At 41.4% G+C, this 22628-nt stretch overlaps 1 protein-coding gene across 7 annotated transcripts in view; it reads left to right on the forward strand.

The window, feature by feature from the left end:
• fam13b (family with sequence similarity 13 member B) overlaps nt 1-22628 on the forward strand; it is a 79033-nt gene that overhangs the window by 46105 nt on the left and 10300 nt on the right. Inside the window, exons 8-22 of one of the 7 annotated variants that reach the window (XM_060928049.1) lie at nt 36-77; nt 1936-2055; nt 2201-2312; nt 2883-2992; nt 6697-6751; nt 6850-6964; nt 7564-7629; nt 11253-11463; nt 11564-11702; nt 13013-13094; nt 13377-13523; nt 14231-14457; nt 16227-16310; nt 16432-16527; nt 17048-17325. In XM_060928049.1, coding sequence (XP_060784032.1) covers nt 36-77; nt 1936-2055; nt 2201-2312; nt 2883-2992; nt 6697-6751; nt 6850-6964; nt 7564-7629; nt 11253-11463; nt 11564-11702; nt 13013-13094; nt 13377-13523; nt 14231-14457; nt 16227-16310; nt 16432-16527; nt 17048-17325 — 1884 coding nt within the window. The remainder of the gene's footprint in view (nt 1-35; nt 78-1935; nt 2056-2200; nt 2313-2882; nt 2993-6696; nt 6752-6849; nt 6965-7563; nt 7630-11252; nt 11464-11563; nt 11703-13012; nt 13095-13376; nt 13524-14230; nt 14458-16226; nt 16311-16431; nt 16528-17047; nt 17326-22628) is intronic. The other 6 variants (XM_060928050.1, XM_060928052.1, XM_060928053.1 and 3 more) reach the window with 6 other exon arrangements.

Raw genomic sequence — 22628 nt, forward strand, 5'->3', positions numbered from 1 at the left:
TGTCCTAAAGTTATCTTTCTTTTCTTCTTTTCCAGTTCGCACATCTCTTCCATCAGCATTCTTCCAAGATCTGCAGAGTAAGTGCCTGTCTTTTCCGTCACTCATGCAAACGTGTTTGTACATTTAATTTCACAATAACATGAGGCAAAAAGCATTCAACATGCTTTTTTTTTTTAACCACAGGTTTTATCCATGTACACTTGATTTTTATATTCTTTGCATTAGAGCGTAAACGTGACCAAATGTACTGTAGTAGTGATGCCATGAGCATTCCTGCAAGGTGGACAAAGAGCAAGATGATGCTGAACAAATCAGATTATAGACCGTAACCCAGTTAAGGCTCAGGCTTGCAGACAGGCTCCAGGAGGGAGAACAGAGAGTCTGTAGGATCAGCATTGGAAACTAAAAGCTCTGCGTTTCCAAATTTATGCTCATCAGAAGTCAGAAAACAACTTGTGTCCCCATTGCAGGAGTATAAATTGTGAGGTTAACGAGCACAGACTAGCAGGTGGTGTGTTTCCCCCCCCGTTTGTCCAGGCATTTTAGTTGTTGGCTAACTTTGTGCTGTGGGTGCATAGTAGCAAAATAGGATAATGTAAAGAGCATGCACTAATAGGAAACGTGCTTCATAGTCCGGGGCCCATTATTGATTCCACTAAACTCTGTTGTCATGCATTGATCTATTAGCTGTTGTTCTATATAATCCTGCACAAATGTTTCATTGGCCATGTCTTTAGCGATTGCTACACCAGCACAGACGATAAACCAAGTCTCCACAGACAGACGAGTTAGGATTTATGCTGTGTGGTGTTTGGCACACAGAGTGGCAGAGTGACCCAGCAGCTGCACGTGGCCCAGTTGTACAAATAGGAGCCGTGAGCATTCGGCATCCCAGTACAAACTTCGTTCCACAGCTGTGCAAGCCGTTGCCCTACATGGCAGTGTGGCCTTCAAACACTTGGCTGTAAATTTTGTCAAAGTGTATTCAAGCCCAAAATACCCTCAACCACAGACCTCAGTGGATTGAGGTGCTTAAGATGGTGGGTTATTATTAAGAACTCAAGGCAGTGCTCACAAGGCTGCTTCCTCCCAGTGAGAGAATTGTCTCTAACCTTGTTACGCTCCACGTTCGAGCTCTAAATGGGTCACATAATATCAGACCGCTCAGGAACTGAATGTACTGGCCTAAATGTAAAACTGTGCTCTTTACAGGTTATGGCAAATTTTTTTGTTCCACGTCATTGGACGAAAGATATTATAATCGTGGTCATGTTCCGCGTTCAGTTCCATGAATCTACTGAAACACAATTTCCTTGAGTTAGCAGCGTTAGGTCAGTAGGGTTAAATTAATATGTCATTACTTTCTTTCTGCGATTTATTGTGGTTTATACTTTATTTCTTTCAAGAAAACAAACACGCATGTCCTAAAATGTTTTTGTTTTGTCTTTTGTACCACAGAAATCTGTCCAAGATTTACAGTTTTTAATTAGCAAACAATACGTCTTACTTTATATTCGCTTATAGTTTGTTTTTGTTGTGGAACGTTGGTAAAACAAGTTAGGTCCTGTTGCACCTTTCTGTCTGTTGGGGGGGGGGAATGCAAAGCTGTCTGACCCAAAGACTTTTTTTTTTTTTTTAATCTGAAAACATTATATTACCTCTGACGGTTACAAAGTACTGACCCTGGAGACTCCTTCTGAAAATGCTAAATAAAGGTCTTCTCAGAGAAAACGCATCATATCAATAATTACATTTTTTTTTAATAATGTGTTTATGTGGAGCATCCACATATAAGACCCTGTTAGCTGGTACTCTTTTAGTGCTGTGCTGTTCTAGAAAATTAATCAACCTTCTGACCAATCAGAATTGAGCATTTAGCAGCACTGTATTATACATTCAAGTCATCTTAAGTAATTTGTGTTCGTGTGTCTGCAGTATCCTCCAGAGAACCATCCGAGCTGCCGTGGAGCAGCACTTTATGGATCTGCAGAGTTCCATTGATCAAGATCTCAGCAACTATGAGAGCCAAGGCTCATCCTGCCAAGCTGGCCTGGGGTGAGTGTATACAGCCACACGATTATAGCACACTCTAGCAAACCCTTTTTCTATGTAAGAGTGTATTTGGAGCTATATGGGCAGGAAGCTGTGCTAGTATCAGGTTTCTGATGTGTGTTTGGCTCTGACGTGTTGACCTCCACAGGGACTGCACAAGTGAGAAGACTGCAGGTGCCGAAGAGCACAGAGGAGAAGAGAAGACTAATGCTGGCTCGCCTTCTCCTGTAGGTCCCGACCAGTGTGGAGAAGATGAAGAGGTTTGTCAGCCTGTGTGTGTGTGTGTGTCCGTCCTTGTCTTTGCTCTTCCACCAAGCCACGGCTTTTTCTCACAGCAAAATAATAGTTGGGCACTCAGATCTGTTTAAGAAGAGCTCTAGATATAAAGCATTGTTGCATTTTCACAGGATCTCACAAGTACAAGTTGTGCTTTCAGTTTTCAGGAAGTTTTAGACTTGTTTCAGTACACAACAGTGGTGGTGTTCCACATTCTGACCTCCAGTACAGAGAACGTGCTGTTTTTTTTTTTTTGAATAAACAAGTAGATACTGTTCCTAGCAGGCCACAATGAGCACTACTGCCTTTTTTTTTTGTCTGCTTTGCCAACCTCAAATCAGAGGCCTTCTTCTGGCACCACAGGCGTACACGTATACAGAGAAATAACACCATGTATTTTTCTTATCACTAGTTAACCTTGATAGGTTTCAAGACTTTTTGTTCACATAGTCACCCAAGCACTTCAGTACTGTTCCTGCTTTAGCTTGCAGAAAACTACACAGTAATGTGTTGTGTTTATACATAAAACAGAATCCTATTTCTTTTGCCCCCAGGTATTTCAAGGTTCCCAGCCGAGTGGCCTTGTGCCAGATGAAAATCTGAGAATGGACCTCGACACAGAGGCCCTCGTAGATGCCGAGAACAATATTAAGACAACTCCAAGGTTAGTTTTGAACTGTTGGAGAGGGAACGCAGATTTAGATTTGGCGACTTTTGAGAAAGTCTGGTGTAACTTGGGCACAGTCTTTAATTTTAAAAGAAAATATGCAGTGTTGGTATATTTGATGCGGAATTATACACTTTATTTAAATAATATTTGGCTGGCTTTGAGTGGTATATCAGATATATTCCATTCAGCTAGCATGATATTGAATGAGTCGTAGACGAGTTCAGTATCATGCTAGCTGAATGGAATATATCCGATATACCACTCAAAGCTATTATTATTATTATTATTATTAGACAAACTAGGGATGGTGAAAACTAAAAAAAAAAAAATCTTGACCGACCACCGAGCCTCATTAGCCGGTTAAAGTCGGTTAACCAGGGATGAGTGTTTTCCACTTTTCGGCGGATTTCCGCTTTTTCTGAGTAAAAATCAACCTTTTTTATATTATGCCAAATTCGTTGAGATTTTTTTTTTCCATTTATTGAGGGGGGTTGTGGTATGTTCCTTCGTGATACTCAAGCGTAATTCATTCCTACGATGATGTTACATGTTTACATTTTCGCCATCTTTAGTCTTGCTAAGTCTCGCGGTAGAATACGTGTTATCTACAATGTAATTGGCCAAAACATCGCTGGCGAGAGCATGATAGCCAATCATAACAGTTCTTACAAGAGTGTGGGAGAGAACAAAAGCCAATCATAACAGTTCTTACAAAAGTACCCGCATCTGTTCTATTTTATCGAAACTTGCACATGTTCATCGTCGCTGCTCTTCAAAAATATGTTTCTCTTTCGTATCGGCTTTTTTACTCAAAATGCCGAATACAATTGACAAGCGAGACGAAGCAAAGGTACGTGAAATCAATGCTGGTATAAAAAACAGAGAGAGGACTGACAAGCTTTTGTCTTTGGCCAAAAAGCTGAAGAAGTCGAAATGATCAAATGAAAATGAGAAGTGACTGTGAACTATAAATAATTGTATAAAGTGTACATAGACATTATCCCATAAACTTAGCATTCGTTTGATTTAGTACATTGAACATGTATATGATGTAGTCAGTAAATCTGAATTAATGCTGACAGTTTTGAAAACTTAAATATTTCAAAAGACTTCTTGAAATCATATGCAACTAATGAGGACATAGGGAGAAAAGGTCAGTCACCCTAAAATTTTATTTAATATATGAACATTTTGATAATTAATAAAACTTAAGTTTAATGTGAATTTAGTTTGTCGTTTTTGTTGATCATGAATTATAACCATACCCTTGAATGTAGAATGTGATTTTATCTTGAATTCAAACAATACTCCTATTGATTTGAAACATATTTTCATATAAATATATAAAGACAACAGATATATATATTTTTTTATCTACTACAGCTCAGATTGCAGGACAAGTGGTTTGTAAGGCCTTATTTTTCAAAATTTTCCGGGGGGGCATCTTGTTTTCTGCTTTTTTGATGACCACCCACTCTCATCCCTGGTTAACCTATGAGTTTAAACAGGGATGCAAACGGCTCACCTTTTGGCGGATGCCGCCTTTTTCACGGCTGAATCGTACAGATCCGATTTTTGGGGGGGGAGGGGGGGCGTTGGAGTGTCTGAATAATTTCATCAGAGTAAATTCTGTATTAAAATTACTAAATAAGCAAATGCCGTTACAGTCCATGAAACATAGGAAGTATGAGAAGAAAACAGTAAATCAGAAAGTTGCGCACGTTTTCGCGGAAGCTGCGCAAATGTGCGCAGCTTTCTGATTTACTGTTTTCTTCTTATACTTCCTATGTTTCATGGACTGTAACGGCATTTGCTTATTTAGTAATTTTAATACAGAATTTACTCTGATGAAATTATTCAGACACTCCAACGCCCCCCCTAAAAAAAAATCGGATCTGCGCGATTCAGCCGTGAAAAAGGCGGCATCCGCCAAAAGGCGCACCGTTTGCATCCCTGTTTAAAATTCTAGAATTGGAATTATTAGAATCTATTCTAAATCTAACCGCGAGCATCCGCACGTTCAGTCCCAGTCGCTGCCCTCCACTCACATTACCTTTTCTACAGCGCGAAACATTTAGTCAAACACGGCACTGATGTCGAGGGGTTTGTATTGGAGCGGAGGACAAATGGCTCCAGCTTAGAGACAGTTTCAGTTGGCCATGATGGCATTGAAAATAGTCAAGTGCTAGAAGAAGTACATAACATTCAGTGATGGGAATAACGGCGTTAAAATAAAGGCTGTTATAACGCCAGGTAATCTAATTAATTAGCTATATCAACACGCCATTACTGCATGGTATTGAAGTTGCTCTGAAGCCGTCACCGACTTGGCTCACAGACATAAAAGCTGCGTTTGTCACTCCCCCTCCAGACACCGCCGTCATTTCATCCTCTCCCCTTCCCTCCAAAAGTCGGCATCTGCGCCTTTAGTTTGTGTGGAGAGATATGATCTGCAATAACATGCATTGTTGGCTACAGACCGAAACATACTTTCAGAATGCACTGGCTAAGGCAGGACTAAACTCGATGTGCCTTCTAATAATAATTTAAAAAAAAAACAGTAGTAATTTGTAAGCTAAAAAGCCTGTGTCTACACTTTTCTTTCACCGAGTAGCAGCTGTCTTCAACTGGGGTGGGAGGGCGGGACATGACTGAATGGGTGTTTCTGATTTGTCAGCTGTCGTCCTTACACCGCATGGCATGCCCCAAGCGTTTACAACACAGAATTCCAGGTTCTCCGCTCCAAAATCGGCAGCTTTAAAACGATTGATTTTTTTTTTTTTAACCGACAACCAAAAAAAAATTAACCGGTTGATGTTGATTCGGTCAAACGGTCATCGGTTAACATGCCTAATACAAACACTCTTCTTATAAGCGTTCTCTAAGGCCAGTGCGAGCTTACCCATGACTCTGTGCTGTTAGCGTGGCAGTCCAGTTACATTCTTGGCGGTCTAGTGCTAGCACAGTCAAGCCAAATATAATTATTTTCCCTGTGTAATTTACTTACTTTTAAAATCAACTTCGACAGCTACACGCAACAGAGTGACCCAGCAGCCAAAATTCTCTCAAAATCTTACCCTTTTAACGAAGCAAACCTGGAGGCCATGTTTCTTTACAAACGGTCAGTCACTCGCTAGCGCAGAAGTTTTACATCTCCGACTTATCTCTTTTCCAGCCTTTCGGGTGTTCAGCGCATCTTCAGTTGCAGTTTTCAGGGGTTTTTTTTAATTTAGTGCTTAAATTTAGCACTGGATTAGCCTCATCTTCTCTCTTTCCCGACCAACAAAGAAATGATTCTGCGCATGCACAGCACGAAAGTTTTGTCACTAGATCTTCGCATGAGCTCTGTGTGCCGTCATGTTGTCTTGACAACGTGCAATATTGCACGCTCATGTGCCCTTGGAGAGAGCGGCGTAATACATGTAGGATAAGCGATATGATTTAATATTGCATGCCATCAATAAACCCACAAGAAGGGAATAGAATGCATGTTTTTATTCCATGGAAAAAGTGGCCCGTATGTATAATAATAACTGGGATTGTGTACTGTGAGAATCTCCTGTAGCTTTGTTTATATTTCAGCTATTTAATAGACCCCTCTGTGAGCATATTTAGAGGCTTCACTCTGACTACAATACAGAATGTAGATTAACAGCAACTGAACTGTTTTTCCAATCACGTTTTCTTTCTTTATATAGGCAACAAATGTACCCAGATTGCGATCATATGGAGCGGATTGATGTTGCCACCTGTGTGAGTATACTGCCAGAGAGTATGTTTACGCCAATGCTGATGCCTGGCCCAAAAGTTAACCTGATGCAGCTCTCCTTTACTTATTTATTTATTTGTAGGAGTCTGCTGCAGATGTGTGTGATCTGAACGCCAACACAGAAAGCAGAGAGCAGCCCAACCTGGTGGCCCATCAACTTCAGTCCAACTCCGTCGTCCATGATGGAGAGCGGGAAGGTAAATCCGCTTGCGTTGTTCATGAGTACTTTCTAATGTCCTACTTTGCATCACCTGATCACTTTGACTGATGATAAATTCTTGTATGGAAAACAGGGTTTGACGCAAGCACTGCACTTCTGCAAATTCATGCCCAGCACAGAGAGACATGCTTTAAAGCGTGTTTCGGTTTACATGTGATCATGCAATTATATCAGCTTGTTCTGTGCTTGCTCGTCTGACGGGCATATAAGGTGGTGACCCCTTATGTCCTTGATAAATGAAGTAAAAGCAGGTATATAGGTTTAATAAATCAACTGTTAATGAAAGGTTAATAGGAGAAACCCACTTCTAAAGAGTCAATTATTAACTGCCCTTACAAACATGTCCCTGCATTGGGTTTTTTTTCTTTACAGTATTAGCCTGGCTCAGGGGCAGTGTACGCCTACTGAAACTTGAAAGCTAACTAGTCATAACTCATTTTCACCTCCTTATCATTGTATGGTCCAGTGGTGATGGATGGCAAAACATAAAGCTCACCACCATCTTCTTTGCTATCTGTCTGTGTCTCTTCTTTTCTGTCCGTCTGTCTCCTCTGTCCTTCACCCATGTCTGGTCAGCCTCATGCCCCTACACTTTCCCCCTCATAGACTTCACATGTATGCACCTGCAGAAAGAAGGGCATGGTAAGTATTAGCTTGATAGCCATTGTTGTGTTACCCTGTATAACGAGCGTCTCTGCTAATCACCCCTTTGAGATCTTGACTAACTTGTGTCCCTCCACTCCCCCTCACACCCAGTTAGTATGGCTGTCTCCCGCTGGCCTTATTCTAGACTCTGCAAACGCAACAGCTTTCCCCTAATGAATCACCTGTCTCGGACATGGAAAATGTTGAGTGGAATGGCTAAGTTTCCATAGCAGTGGGCTGCGCTCCAGTACATTCTTTTGCTTCATAGACACTCTGGCCTCTTTGGCTGTAGGGGATGGAATCCCTTTCTAGACCCTGCCCGCCAGTGTGATCGTGTTGGCATGCTTTGCTGCACCCGGTGCTACACAGCAGTGGTTGAAGCCCTGTGTTGCAACTGATTTAGTAGCACTGAGTTTCCTCACAATTTTCCTTTTGCTGACTTTGTGTTTGAGTGTAATTAAAGGGCATTTTCACACTTCTTTTTCTTTTTATGCCTCCACCAGGAGGCATTATGTTTTCGGGTTGTCCGTCCGTCCGTCCCGAAACCTTGTGAATACGATATCTCAAAGGCTAGTGAAAGGAATTTCGCCAAACTTTCACCATTTGTGCGCTTTGGGACAAACATGAACTGATTAGATTTTGAGGTTAAAAGGTCTAAGGTTAAGGTCATTGTGAGGTCGAATGTCTGTCCGAAAACCTTGTGAACACAGTATCTCCAAGGCAAATGAAAGGAATTTCGTCAAACTTTCACCATTTGGGGACAAACATGAACTGATTAGATTTTGAGGTTAAAAGGTCACAGGTCAAGATTACTGTGAGGTCGACTGTCCATCCCCAAACTTTGTGAACACCATGTCTCAAAGACTAATGAAAGGAATTTCACCAAACTTTCACCATTTGTGCACTTTGGGACAAGGATGGAAATGATTAGATTTTGAGATCAAGAGGTCTAAGGTCAAGGTCACTGTGAGGTCAAATGTCTGTCCGAAAACCTTGTGAACACAATATCTATCTCCAAGGCAAATGAAAGGAATTTCGTCAAACTTTCACCATTTGCGCACTTTGGGACAAACATGAACTGATTTAGATCTTGAGGTTAAAAGGTTGCAGGTCAAGATTACTGTGAGGTCAAATGTCCATCCCCAAATCACAACTTAATAAGGCGTGTAGTCTACCAGGCGGAGGCATCCCCATCGACACCGTTGGTGTCGAGTTCTATCTAGTTCCAGACTTGTGATACAGAGGCTTTGGAGAAGTGTGAACGTTTTTGTGCCTAAGCATGGTTCAAATAACAGTCTCCACTTAAAATCAATAGTCTGGGGTAATGAACTTGTGTGTGTGTGTGTGTGGTCTGCACCATGTGTGAAATGTGATCCTCTACTGAGGGCAAGCGTTGAATAACGTGATGGTCGTATTACTTCCGCTTGTCATCTTATTTCACCGTTTTAAATTTCACTGTGGCAAAGAAGTGACAGAAATCCTAAGCTTTGTAACCTTTTCTCCCAACTTAAAAAAAAAAAAAGTGCTGCAGCTGGATAGGAGCATTTAAAACTCGAGTGACGACAACTTATAGACATAGCTGCCAACTACTACGAATAAATCGTATTTATTATGATTTGTCGTTTTGATTACGAAAATACGAATTTACTACAATAAAATACGATTTTGCCAATTTTCATGGGTCATTTTCAAAGTCTATCACCGGTGGGATTCGTATTTGATAAAACACTGCTTCGTTCCAAGCGGCAGATACTATGCCAAATTTCATTGGCTATTGCTTGTTCTCTCAGCCAATCAATGATGCTATTAGATCATCCATGGCACGCTATCGTCTGGCCTTTGTTCACGAAGTTTCTGAACAAAGCATGGCGTTTCAAGCTTTTGTTATGAAGATGTAGCGTAGTACTAATCTCTAAAGAAAGCATGGCTAAGGCCAAGTTTACATTAGACCGTATCTGTCTCGTTTTCTTCGCGGATGCACTGTCCGTTTACATTAAACCGCCTGGAAACGCCAGGAAACGGGAATCCTCCAGGGTCCACGTATTCAATCCAGATCGTGTCCGCTCCGGTGCTGTGTAAACATTCAGAATACGCGGATACGCTGTGCTGAGCTCTAGCTGGCATCGTCATTGGACAACGTCACTGTGACATCCACCTTCCTGATTCGCTGGCGTTGGTCATGTGACGCGACTGCTGAAAAACGGCGCGGACTTCCGCCTTGTATCACCTTTCATTAAAGAGTATAAAAGTATGAAAATACTGCAAATACTGATGCAAATACTGCCCATTGTGTAGTTATGATGGTCTTTAGGCTTGCCATCCTTCCACTTGCAAGTGGTAAGTGATATGCGCTGAGATCACACACACAGCGGCTCAGTCCCGAATCACTGCTTGTGCACTACACTCGCGCGCTCTGTGAGCTGTTCAGGGCGGAGTGATTTGGAGCGCAGGATGCCTGCGGAGCCGAGCGTATCCGTGTATTGGTGTTGCTGTGTGCACGCAAATCGTGTATTGGTGTTGCTGTGTGCACACTAATCGTTTTAAAAACGTTAATCTGATGATCCGCTGATATGGTCTAATGTAAACCCCACCTAAGGGGAAGGGCCAGCGTTTCAAGGACTCGTACCGAGAGGAGTTTCCCTTCATTTCGAAGTCAAGTAAGGGCGATCACTACGCGTTTTGTGCTCCATGTCGGTGAGACATTTATGTGGTGCAATAACATCAATTGTTGACTGAGTAAGCTCTAGTCTATTTCTCTAATGTGTACTTTGTCAAAAGTTATATGTGCCAATTGCATTGTTTGAAGTTTTTGCCTGATTCACTGACTATTTCCATGCATTGTTGAAAAGAACTTTGCAAATTAATGTAAGATGATAGTTTAGTTTGTAGAATAAGTTTTGTCAAACTATTTTGTTTTAGTGTGATTTTTCAGGGTAGTTTTGCTAGAAAGCTTTGGCGGCAGGGGGGCCCCGACCCCCCAACAAGACTCAGTACCCAACCTTGTATTACTATTTACAATTTCGGAATGTTGGCAGCTATGCATAGAAATGTTGAGTTACTAAGTGAACAGCTTTCACTGAAAGTCTTTACCATTATCGCTTGACAAGTAATGAGCAAACGTATAGCATTAAGCTTTAATGATGACAATAAAGGAATGTACCCATTTTCTTGCATGCTGCAAAGGTGTCATGGACCTCAGGTGTGATGTGAGCTTACACAGTCGATTCAATATGCGCTTTTTTGAAAGAGGTTTGTGTGTGAGAAACAAACCTGCAACGATGAAGCTCTTTCCCCCCCCCCAAATGAGTCCACGGTCAATCCTGGGCCGAGTGTGAAAATGCCCCGATTGTGTGAGTCTGTGCTGGAATCCCCATCCTGCCCCTGACTGTTTCTTTCCCCATCATTGGGTATCCAGTGCGCAGTACGGTCAGTGGGTCGTCTGTTATCCAGCTAAATCCCCTGGTCCCTATACCTTACTAAATGCTGCAGCAGATCCCTAAAACCTCACCTGACTCAGGGTTCTGGGTGCTGGTCCTCAACGCCAAACTTTGTCTCTTGTGATTCTTCTGAGAATCGCTATTTATTTTAAGTGACCCTGAATGTGTGCATGTGTGTTGTAGATCCCGTTCCAGTGTTCATGTCATGGCAGGAGGAGAGTGAGTCTGGAGAAGCGCAGTTGTCCCCGCTGGCAGGCCGCATGTTGCCGCTGCCTCTCGGGGAAGATGCGCAGCCATTACTGGCACGTCACTTCCTGGATTTCGGTCACAGTCAGCGCTTCCTGCAGCAGGATTCTGATGCCACATCTTCAACTAAAGCACTGTCCTGTGGAAGGTGAAGGGATTCATGGACAACCCTCATTATTTTGATACAAGACATGAGTTTAGAGTTGTTGCAATGTGGCTTATCTGTCTTTTCCACCGTTCTTTTCTAGGCCTCGCCGGGCCTCCTTCAGCTCCAAGGAGAGTTCAAAGGGTGACGGTGTCTGTCAGCAGCTTACTAAAAAACTCCAGAACCTCAAGAAAAAGATCAAGCATTTTGAAGAGCAGTTTGAAAAAGACAAGAACTACATGGTTGGCATTGCTTCCTATAATACTGTCAATTTCCCTTTTAATCCTTTTAACTGTTTAGGCGTATATGTTGTTTGAGATAACCATGGACAAATAATATCGTCTTTCTGCATAATGAGTCTTTCTGTACTAGTATAGGAATAGGAAACAGTGTTCACTTACAGTGGAAAAATTAAAGCAGTTGTTAAATTAAAGCTTTAAAGGAACAGTCCACCGTATTTCCATAATGAAATATGCTCTTATCTGAATTGAGACGAGCTGCTCCGTACCTCTCCGAGCTTTGCGTGACCTCCCAGTCAGTCAGACGCAGTCAGACGCGCTGTCACTCCTGTTAGCAATGTAGCTAGGCTCAGCATGGCCAATGGTATTTTTTGGGGCTGTAGTTAGACGCGACCAAACTCTTCCGCGTTTTTCCTGTTTACATAGGTTTATATGACCAGTGATGTGAAACAAGTTCAGTTACACAAATTGAAACGTGGTGATTTTCTATGCTATGGAAAGTCCGCACTATAATGACAGGCGTACTAACACCTTCTGCGCGCTTCGGCAGCACATTGATATCTGAGCTCCGTATCAATGCGCTGCCGAAGCGCGCAGAAGGTGTTAGTACGCCTGTCATTATAGTGCGCACTTTCCATAGCATAGAAAATCGCTACGTTTCAATTTGTGTAACTGAACTTGTTTCATGTCACTGGTCATATAAACCTATGTAAACAGGAAAAACGTGGAAGAGTTTGGTCGCGTCTAACTACAACCCCAAAAAATACCATTGGCCATGCTGAGCCTAGCTACATTGCTAACAGGAGTGACAGCGCGTCTGACTGCGTCTGACTGACTGGGAGGTCGCGCAAAGCTCGGAGAGGTACGGATCAGCTTGTCTCAATTCAGATAAGAGCATATTTCATTATGGAAGTACGGTGGACTGTTCCTTTAAAATGTGGCTATAAAATATAAATTGAAAATTTCTGATTACTTGTGCTTAGCTGCACAATCCGATGGAACTGAGACACTTTGGTGTTTATTTTGGTAACACAAACGTGTACTTTTTTTTTTTTTATTGGTCAAAAAAATAACATTTAAAAATGAGTGATACAGATTTGTCAACACCTACATAAAGCATTCTACAAAAATGGTTTTTCACATCAATGTTTGTTGATTGCCCCAACAGTTGCTCCTAGACATCCATTACAGTTGAGTTTTAAGTCAGCAGGTTTTCTTTTATAAAGGAAAAACGTCGCAGTTGTATCATACACAGTATTCTTTTAGTGTTGCTAGCCCAAAGATTGTTTAAAACGCACGTCTTTCATTTTCAGCCATCTCATGCTGACAAGGCAGCTAATCCCAAAGTCTTGAAGTGGATGACCGACCTCACCAAAATCCGTAAACAGCTTAAAGGTAAGCCCTGAGTGAGTGACCAGCGGGGGTGCCTGGGTCTTGAGTTGGTCCTCAGTGATTAACATTAGCTTACTAATGGACAGTGTGACCCTCAAAACCGAGAGGTCTCCCCATCACTGCTCCATGTCACATGGTACCCCCCACCCACTCTCACATGTTGGTCGATTCTGATTGGCCGCCACCCTTTTCATTCTCCATTACCATGTGACGCCCCCTCAGAGGTGCACTGCCGAATAAGTTTTTCTCTCTCTTTAACTAAACTCCCCTGGATGACCTGATCAGCAGGACGACAGCACCTCTTACCCAAAGCTTCCCTGAGGCACCAGGCAGTGCTTCACTTGCACAGACGCCACTACTCCTCCGCTCTGAACACACCCTATTTTACACAGTCACGCCCCCTCACTGTCTCTAGACAGACACCCCACTTATGTAAGTACTCTCAAGCAGCAGTAAGTAGACATAAGAGCTATTTTGTGGTCCTTTCTCCTGTCCTCTTTCCTTGGTTTTGTCTGACTGCGGCCTTGTAGAACCATTCCCCCATGGGTGGACTCTCAGCCATATGTCAAGTTTTTAGTCCAGTGTAGAGTTCTTTTTGTCTTATGGTTTTTGTGTTTTCGTTGTGTCCTTTTTAAAGGGAGGGGGTGGTTGTATTGGTCTCTGCACCTCTGTGATATTCTATAAGCAGCCTGTTCCCTCTGTACCTTTTGTTTTATATATCTGCCTAAAGTACATGCTGGGTTTAATGTAGTATTCCTCATTGTGTAGACAAACTGAAAAGTTGCATTAAATGCTGACTTAAATGTTAAAGTAAATTTGCACTTTTTTTCCCCCCTTTTCCCCAAATAGTTGATCATTCAAGACATGTTTGGTGTTCAGCTTTGTGCAAATATACATTCTAGATTACATTTCATGTATTTATGAAAAAAAGGTTCGGTGTTTTTAGCATATTAGCTTCAGTGCAAGCAGAAGAAGCAAACTTTGAACATCAAATCTATCTGAGGTGATCTTAAGTTGACTTTTTTTTTTTTTTTGTGAACACATACTATTGCTTGCTTTTTGTGGCAGCCTACACGCTTTCTAATAATATCCCTAACATCTCTTTCTCTTTCGGTCTGTGTGTGTATGTGTTTGCGCAGATGCCAAACACAAGGCAGAGAGCGAGCTGACCCCACAGACACGCCCACGCAGCAACACACTGCCTAAGAGCTTCGGTTCCACGTTGGAACAACCGACTGCTGAGAGCCTTGCTGAGAGAGAGGGTGAGGGACTGGAGTACCGGCCCACCCACGAAGAGACGCTTCAGCTCATTGAGCAACATCTAAGAACCAAGAGAGAGGAGGACGGCTGGCCCGAGGACATCAGAGTCAGTATAGCTGTAGCGATTCCTCTCATATGTTTTGATTCCAGTAGTAGCTTTCAGCTCTGTCCTCTACCAGTTTTAGCTGTACTTTAACCAGTATGGCTAAGAGCTTATAAAAGCTCATGAGGTTAATTTAGCACAGTGTTGTAATTGAGTCACTAAACCTGGAGTCTGAGTCCAGTCTCGAGTCACCAGTGTTCGAGTCCAAGTCATTTTTTAAAAAAAAAATTGAGTCGAGTCCACTATTGATCCAAGTCGAGTCCGAGAACAAGACTCCAACCGCACCATTTGACGGTGGCTGTTTTAGCACCATTAACATTAGTTTGTTCCTAAACAGGTGAATGTGCTTCTCTTTGTCAGGGAATATGCGAAGTATTCTGTCAGAGATGGTTGGGAGACGGGTGTAAGTGCAGAAGGTGTGTTTATTAATACAAGTGAAGACAGGTAAACAATCCAGAACGGCAGGCAAAATCGTAAAACGATGAAACCGGCAAGAGGTCGAGCGAGGCACAAACAGGCTATTGTAGACTCGGCAGAATCAAAGACGAGAAACAGGAAATCAGGGATCAGGAAAGCAAACAAGGAAATAAGGCTTGGTAATGTGTCAGCAACGCAACTCAATACTTCGCAAAGTAAGTGTGTTTTCACAGTTTTTATATAGGCGCGCTGATTGCGCCTTAATCCTGTGCAGGTGCGAGTCGTTTACCTGATGCATGTGCTAAGGCGCGCAGGTGTGACACTGTTGCACAAAATTAATACAAAAATTAATGTAGATATAAATATCTTATAGCAAATTATAATGGCATGTTACAAAAAAAGAGAAAACCATGAGTCCTCGTCTCCAATTTACGAGTCTGAATGCAGTTAATGCACAACTCCAAGTCATCAGTGCTCAAGTCCAAGTCAAGTCACGAGTCCTTAAAATTAGGGCACAAGTTGGACTCAAGTCCTGGACTCTAGTACTACAAGCCTGATTTAGCATGATGTCATTCATGGAATATTGATGATCCTCTGCTAGCTGCAGACAGCAGCACCAACCTTTTCCACACTTGGATGGTTTATGTTGCAGTGACTCTGAAAGCTATAGTCACAATATCTTTTAGAAAGTTTTTGTGCAAAATGGATATTAAGTAAGAAATAAGGAATTAAGGCTTGGTAATGTGTCAGCAACGCAACTCAATACTTCGCAAAGTAAGTGTGTTTTCACAGTTTTTATATAGGCGCACTGATCGCGCCTTAATCCTGTGCAGGTGCGAGTCGTTTACCTGATGCATGCGCTAAGGCGCGCAGGTGTGACACGGTTGCACAAAATTAATACAAAAATTAATGTAGATATAAATATCTTGGGGCAAATTATTATGGCATGTTACAAAAAATAAAGAAAAAACCACCGAGTCCTCATCTCCAATTTACGAGTCCGAATGCAGTTTATGCACAACTCCAAGTCATCAGTGCTCAAGTCCAAGTCGAGTCACGAGTCTTTAAAATTAGGGCACAAGTTGGACTCGAGTCCTGGACTCTAGTACTACAAGCCTGATTTAGCATGATGTCATTCGTGGAATATTGATGATCCTCTGCTAGCTGCAGACAGCAGCACCAACCTTTTCCACACTTGGATGGTTTATGTTGCAGTGACTCTGAAAGCTATAGTCACAATATCTTTTAGAAAGCTTTTGTGCAAAATGGATATTAATTAAGAAATCTGACATGAGCATAGCAGGATAAAGGGTATATAATATGTAAAGTTAATGGATATTTGTTCCTCTGGACAGAAAATGACCAAGGAGCAGCTCACTTGTGAGAAGACGGTGCTGCAAAAGAACTTACTGTATTATGAAGGACTGCATGGTCGTCCTGTAAGTGTCAACTGTATCACACTTGTACACATACCAGGATGGACAGATATAAAACTTGCAAATAGTGTTTGAGTAGTGTGTGCGCGCTCCAGGCCAGTGCTGATTTGTGTATGTATTCCAGGTCACACGTGAAGAACGCTTGATTGCCAAACCGTTATACGACCGATACCGGCTGGTAAAACAGATGCTCACCCGTGTCAGCATCACGCCCATTATTGTAAGGCCTTATTTATTTGAATAAACACGTACATTAAAATCACTGGGAGTTTTGTGTACAGTGTGACATTGTTTAGAATTTAGATTTACAGTATTTACAGGTATATGTGCATTAAAATAGTTCTCAGTGAATAAGTGAAAGTTCAAATTAATTTACAAGAGAGACAAAAAATAGAAATTCAGGTGTGTGCAAGTTTTGCTTTAGTACAGTAGTCAAGTTTATTTGTACAGCGCTTAACATTGTCGCAAAGCAGCTTTACAGAATTTGAATGACTTAAAATATGAGCTAATTTTATCGCTAATCTATCCCCAATGAGCGCGACGGTGGCAAGGAAAAACTCCATCGGGCGACTTGTAGTAGACTTGTAGTAGACTCGTGCAATTTGAATCTTATGTAAGCTAACTTGAAACCACAATTACCCACCACTACTCCTTCCCCGTCTTTCTTTTTTTTCTCCTCCCTTTTCCTTTATGTTCCTGTCCTCTTTATCCTTTCCCCTTGCCTATTTTCCTTCCTTCAGGCCTCACCTTCCAGCAAGAGACGCAATCAGACCCTGCAGCCCATCATCGAGGGTGAGACTGCTCACTTCTGTGATGAGATCAAAGAGGAGGAAGAGGAGGAAGAGGAAAGTGGAGAAATACAGACTGAGGAGTCTGATGTCATCATCGCTTTGGACCCGGCAGCCCAACCCGCCTCCCAGCAGCCTCTGCCCGACAGCATCCTGAGGCCGAAGATGGGCGAAAGCTCGGGGAAGTTGACCCTTGACCTGCGTCTGTCCAGCTCTAATGCGTCCTCTATGTAAGTGTGATTACTTGCATTGACCTGCTTTCTACTCAATAACACCATGGTCAGTACTCTACATGTAAGCTCCAGCTTTAACCATTCTGACCTTTACCACTATCAGGGATGAGAGTGGGTGGTCACCAAAAAAGCAGAAAACAAGATGGCGCCCGAAGCCGGGGTCTGGGAGGGATACCCCCCCAGGAAAATTTTGAAAAATAAGGCCTTACAAACCACTTTTCCTGCAATCTGAGCTGTAGTAGATAAAAAAATCTGTTGTCTTTTTTATATATTTACATGAAAATATGTTTCAAATCAATAGGAGTATTGTTTGAATTCAAAATAAAATCACATTCTACATTCAAGGGTATGGTTATAATTTATGATCAACAAAAATGACAAACTAAATTCACATTAAACGTAAGTTTTATTAATTATCAATGTTCATATATTAAATAAAATTTCTTAGGGAGAAAAGGTCAGTCACCCTATGTCCTCATTAGTTGCATATGATTTCAAAGTCTTTTGAAATATTTAAGTTTTCAAAACTGTCAGCATTAATTCAGATTTACTGACCATCATATACATGTTCAATGTATTAAATCAAACGAATGCTAAGTTTATGGGATAATGTCTATGTACACTTTATACAATTATTTATAGTTCACAGTCACTTCTCATTTTCATTTAATCATTTTGACTTCTTCAGCCTTTTGGCCAAAGACAAAAGCTTGTCAGTCCTCTGTCTGTTTTTTATACCAGCATCGATTTCACGTACCTTTGCTTCGTCTCGCTTGTCAATTGTATTCGGCATTTTGAGTAAAAAAGCCGATACGAAAGAGAAACGTATTTTTGAAGCGCAGCGACGATGAACATGTGCAAGTTTCGATAAAATAGAACAGATGCAGGTACTTTTGTAAGAACTGTTATGACTGGCTTTTGTTCTCTCTCACACTCTTGTAAGAACTGTTATGATTGGCCAGCGATGTTTTGGCCAATTACATTGTAGATAACACGTATTCTACCGCGAGACTAGAGATGGCGAAAATGTAAACATGTAACATCGTCGTACGCTTGAGTATCACGAAGGAACATACCCCAACCCCCCTCAATGAAAAAAAAAATCTCAACGGATTTGGCATAATATCGATTTTCGCTCAGAAAAAGCGGAAATCCGCCGAAAAGCAGAAAACTCTCATCCCTGCACTATTTTTAATGCAATGCAACCTATCAGTTGTAGTTTTTAAACTGCTTAGCTTCAGCTTTGTGTGTCTGTGTACACGCGTAGCTCGTGATGTAATTCTCCGTTTGAGACGACCCTCTCACATGCGAATCATGATACAGCCTATAAAGTGCCTGTAGTGTCTGAGAGTCATTGAAGGAGATACGCAGAGCCTTTATTTTTAAATACATTTCTGAGTGGATAGTATCTCTATCCTTGACTCTTGTATGCTGCATAAATGGGAATAAAAATATATTTTTGAGAGTTAAAATCGACTGCAAAGTTGGCGTTTGAGCTGCCCCGCTGAGCCAGCCAGCCCTGAGTGCGTGACGTCACAGCGGGAACCGGTTTTAAGGCCGAGGCCTTTGACAGCTATAGACCAAAGTCATATAAATAAAATTTATGGTGAAAGTAAGAAATACCGTTACCGACTTGCTCAACTAAGACTGATTTGACTTCATTGATTGTGGGTTGACTCTCATTAAAACGGGGTAGGTGTTATAACTTATGCAACATGCATGCATTTTCACTGATAAAACGTAAAAGGCTAATTAAATAATCAGATGAACTGAGACAATCTCATTCTGAAACAAATTAAATAATCTTATACCGGTAACTTAAATACACAATACAAGTTACATGTATTCATCTAAATTCAGGTAAACAAAGAGTGGTGGTGTGTTTTGTTGTCTTGTATCAAAATGAGAGTCGCATCTTACCCGTCTGTGTTCTCGCTTCTTGAAGGCCGATCTTGTGGTCGATTGTTTTGAAACAATCTGACTTTCAGTTGTTCGTTCAGTTCTCCATTCATTCGCTTCTTCCACTTAAGGGTGAGATATTGCTGCTGAGGCAAGCATATCCAGCGGAGAAATCAGACGGCTGGTCCACTCATTCTCCATTTTCTCCATACTGAGTACTCCGCCATTACTGCTCAGCTCAGGCAATTACTAAAACCCGGGACGGGATGGGACATCACCGGTTTTAGCAACAACCGTGGGGAGGTCACTGCCCGAGCGATATGTGACGTCCCGTTCCATCCCGGGTTTTAGCAACAACCCTCGGCTCATGCTCAGGGAGAACTGGTGCAACTGAACTCGCTTTCCTTTTCTTGTAGTTTTCCTTTAATTGTTGGTACTGCACCCTCTTTCAATACGGGCTTATAGCCAACGCGCCTCAACAGACGAGTCTTCAGCAGGGCTCTACATTAACTTTTGAAACCACTTGTCCTGTCGGGCAAGTTGAAAGGAAATTTACTCGTCCGAATGTGAAGTTGACTTGTCCGAAGAAATAGTTGAGAAAAAAAACAAACTATTTCATCTCATCTCATTATCTCTAGCCGCTTTATCCTTCTACAGGGTCGCAGGCAAGCTGGAGCCTATCCCAGCTGACTACGGGCGAAAGGCGGGGTACACCCTGGACAAGTCGCCGGGTCATCACAGGGCTGACACAAACTATTTGTAACCCAATAATCTTTATTGCATTTGTTGCATTTGCATCGCACCGCTTGTGGCTTGTACTCTTGCCATAAGACACTAGAATGTCTCGCCTATATGAAGCTGTACCTTTTAAACATGCTGCTCGAGACATCAGCATAAGTAGGATGCGATATGCACAGAGAACATTGCATTCCATCTCTGGTGTCTTGGACCCATTCAAATTCATCCTTCCAAGAATTGAGAAATTTCCGCGCTCTCTTGCTTTCATAGTTCTGCTGTGATTGTTTCCTCTTCTTTTCAGCACCAGATGCCTCGGATTCACTAGACTTCTTTGTGAAGCCAAACTTCAGGAGGGACATTTTCTAAATGTCTAAATTTTTATAATGAACACCACCAACAACAATTCAAAGATTTGGAAATTACCACATACTCAACGTAAATATACAGTTGAATAATGATCCCGCCAACAGAAATGTCAACAAATCCACATGTATGACACAATTAAAACCAATCATAAACGACCGTTTACTTTTCAGCTCAAATACAAGAAGCGGTATTGGATGGTTTCACAAGTGGAATATTCAGTCCCCCCAGGATTTTGCGGGCCTTTTTTGTGATTGTTGCGGGCTAAAATGTCTGATGTTGCGGGGGGTTTTCCAAAAAATTGCGATGAAATTTGCAGTGTTTTTAGGTTTTTGTTGCGATTGCATTGCGGGACGAAGGGAAAGTTGCGAGAAATTGTTGCGATTTTCTTTTTTTGTGATTAAAATTGAGTGATATGTTAAATATTAAGTTATTACTGAAAAACTATTGATTAAAAAAACAAAGACACTGAGAAATGGTCCTATAAACAACCAATATAAAAGATTACCAGGACTACAAAAATGCAGAAAAATAGGCTTTACTTATCCAAATGCACCTGTTGGTTCAAAAGTTAAAGTGCATAGAACCTCATAGCACAACATGAAGTTACCTTAAAATATAATATAAATGCCTCAGCTTTCATGTAAGAAAAAAAAAACTATTAATACTAGTACTGTGTGCAGGCAGTCTCTCCTGAAGACTAAATTAAACAATAATTATAAACTAATAAAATAAATGGCTCAGGCTTCATAGAAGAAAAAAAAAACAATTTGAACAGAATCTCACAGTATGATGCTGAAGCTGCCTAAACAATGGAAAATAAAATACCATCTTGGCAAAAATGTTGGCATCCATTAATTTCTTGTATTAAGTAAAAAATAATGTAAAGTGCACACAGTCCTTCACTGTAAACATAACACACTTTCAGTAACAGAATTTAAGCCTATATAAATACTGACTCGCACATGCTGCTTCTCTTGAACGTATACACGGAAGTAAGGCGGAAGGTAGTTTGTCGACGTCACCTCAAGACGACGCCAACGATTGGTCAAATTTGCGGGAAAGTTGCGGTGATTGGATATAATTGCAACACCGCCCTGAATTCGCGGGGATTGGTTGAATTTGCTCTGATGTTGCAAATCGCAACATCGCGAAATCCTGGAGGGTCTGAATATTGCGCATGCACACATCACTCTTTCCGAATAGAAACATCCGGCGATTCACCAAAACAATATGTCGAGTGAGATGCTTCGGAAATCATGTGAATAAACTGATAAATTTGATATGTAACCCGAATATTGGCGTATTTTGGCACTTGTCTGATTGGACAAGTAACTGAGACGATGAACTTGTCTGACATTAAGTATCACTTGTCCTGGACAAGCGTTAATGTCGAGCCCTGGTCTTCAGTAAAACGTCCAGAGCAGAGGAGAGACCACTTCGTAGATGCCCAATGTGCCTGTGAACTTCTCGCAAAATGCGTCCAAATCTTTGCAGTTTGAACATTCTTGGGCCATGAATGCAACATAAATCCACCTTCTGTTGTGTTGCTGCACCCGCCAGCAACACATCTACGTGGCATGGCGATAAATTAGCTCAAAATGGAGGATCGGAGTTGCAGTCAGCTCTGTGTTTTAGTATAGCGGAAATGGCGATGAGACCGATAGACTTCCTGCAGTGATGTCAAGGTCATTCACTCAGACCGCTGCCTATATGAATCACTTGAATTGTAAAAATTACTATATTAGATTTATTGTTAACGCTTAAAACTATTCCTGTGCCATTCTTGAGGTCTCAAGGCATTTATAACCAAAAAGTGAGGCCATGGTTCTGCGTATCTGCTTTAACCTCAAAGACTCAAACTGGATATGGCAGCAATCCTTTTTTTTGAAGAAAATGAGCAGTATGTTAAACTCTGTTGCTCATGCTTCTGGTGCATTTAAAAAAAAAAAAAAACACTTCAATGCTGCTTATTTACTATATATAGAAAGCATGACTCCAATAAGTACCTGGTGTATATTGTAAACTTCTTTATAACACATTGTGTAATATCACCCTAAGAATTCATTTAAAATGTATATGTAATTTTAAATATGTAAAAATAGTTGCATGCTTTTTCAGACTTGTATTCATGTGGGCTTGTGCTGACTGAAAGGAGAGCATGTTTGATTAAACAATAATTATTTAATGGTAAATAAATAAAAATGTTTTATAAGCAGCAGTGATGGTAATGGGGGGGGTACCATATATTGCCAGTGGACATTTTAAACATGAGCAAGAGTGCTTTTTAAATATAATCA

This window comes from Neoarius graeffei, chromosome 8 (genome assembly GCF_027579695.1).
Source record: "Neoarius graeffei isolate fNeoGra1 chromosome 8, fNeoGra1.pri, whole genome shotgun sequence".
In the NCBI taxonomy this organism is placed as follows: Eukaryota; Metazoa; Chordata; class Actinopteri; order Siluriformes; family Ariidae; genus Neoarius; species Neoarius graeffei.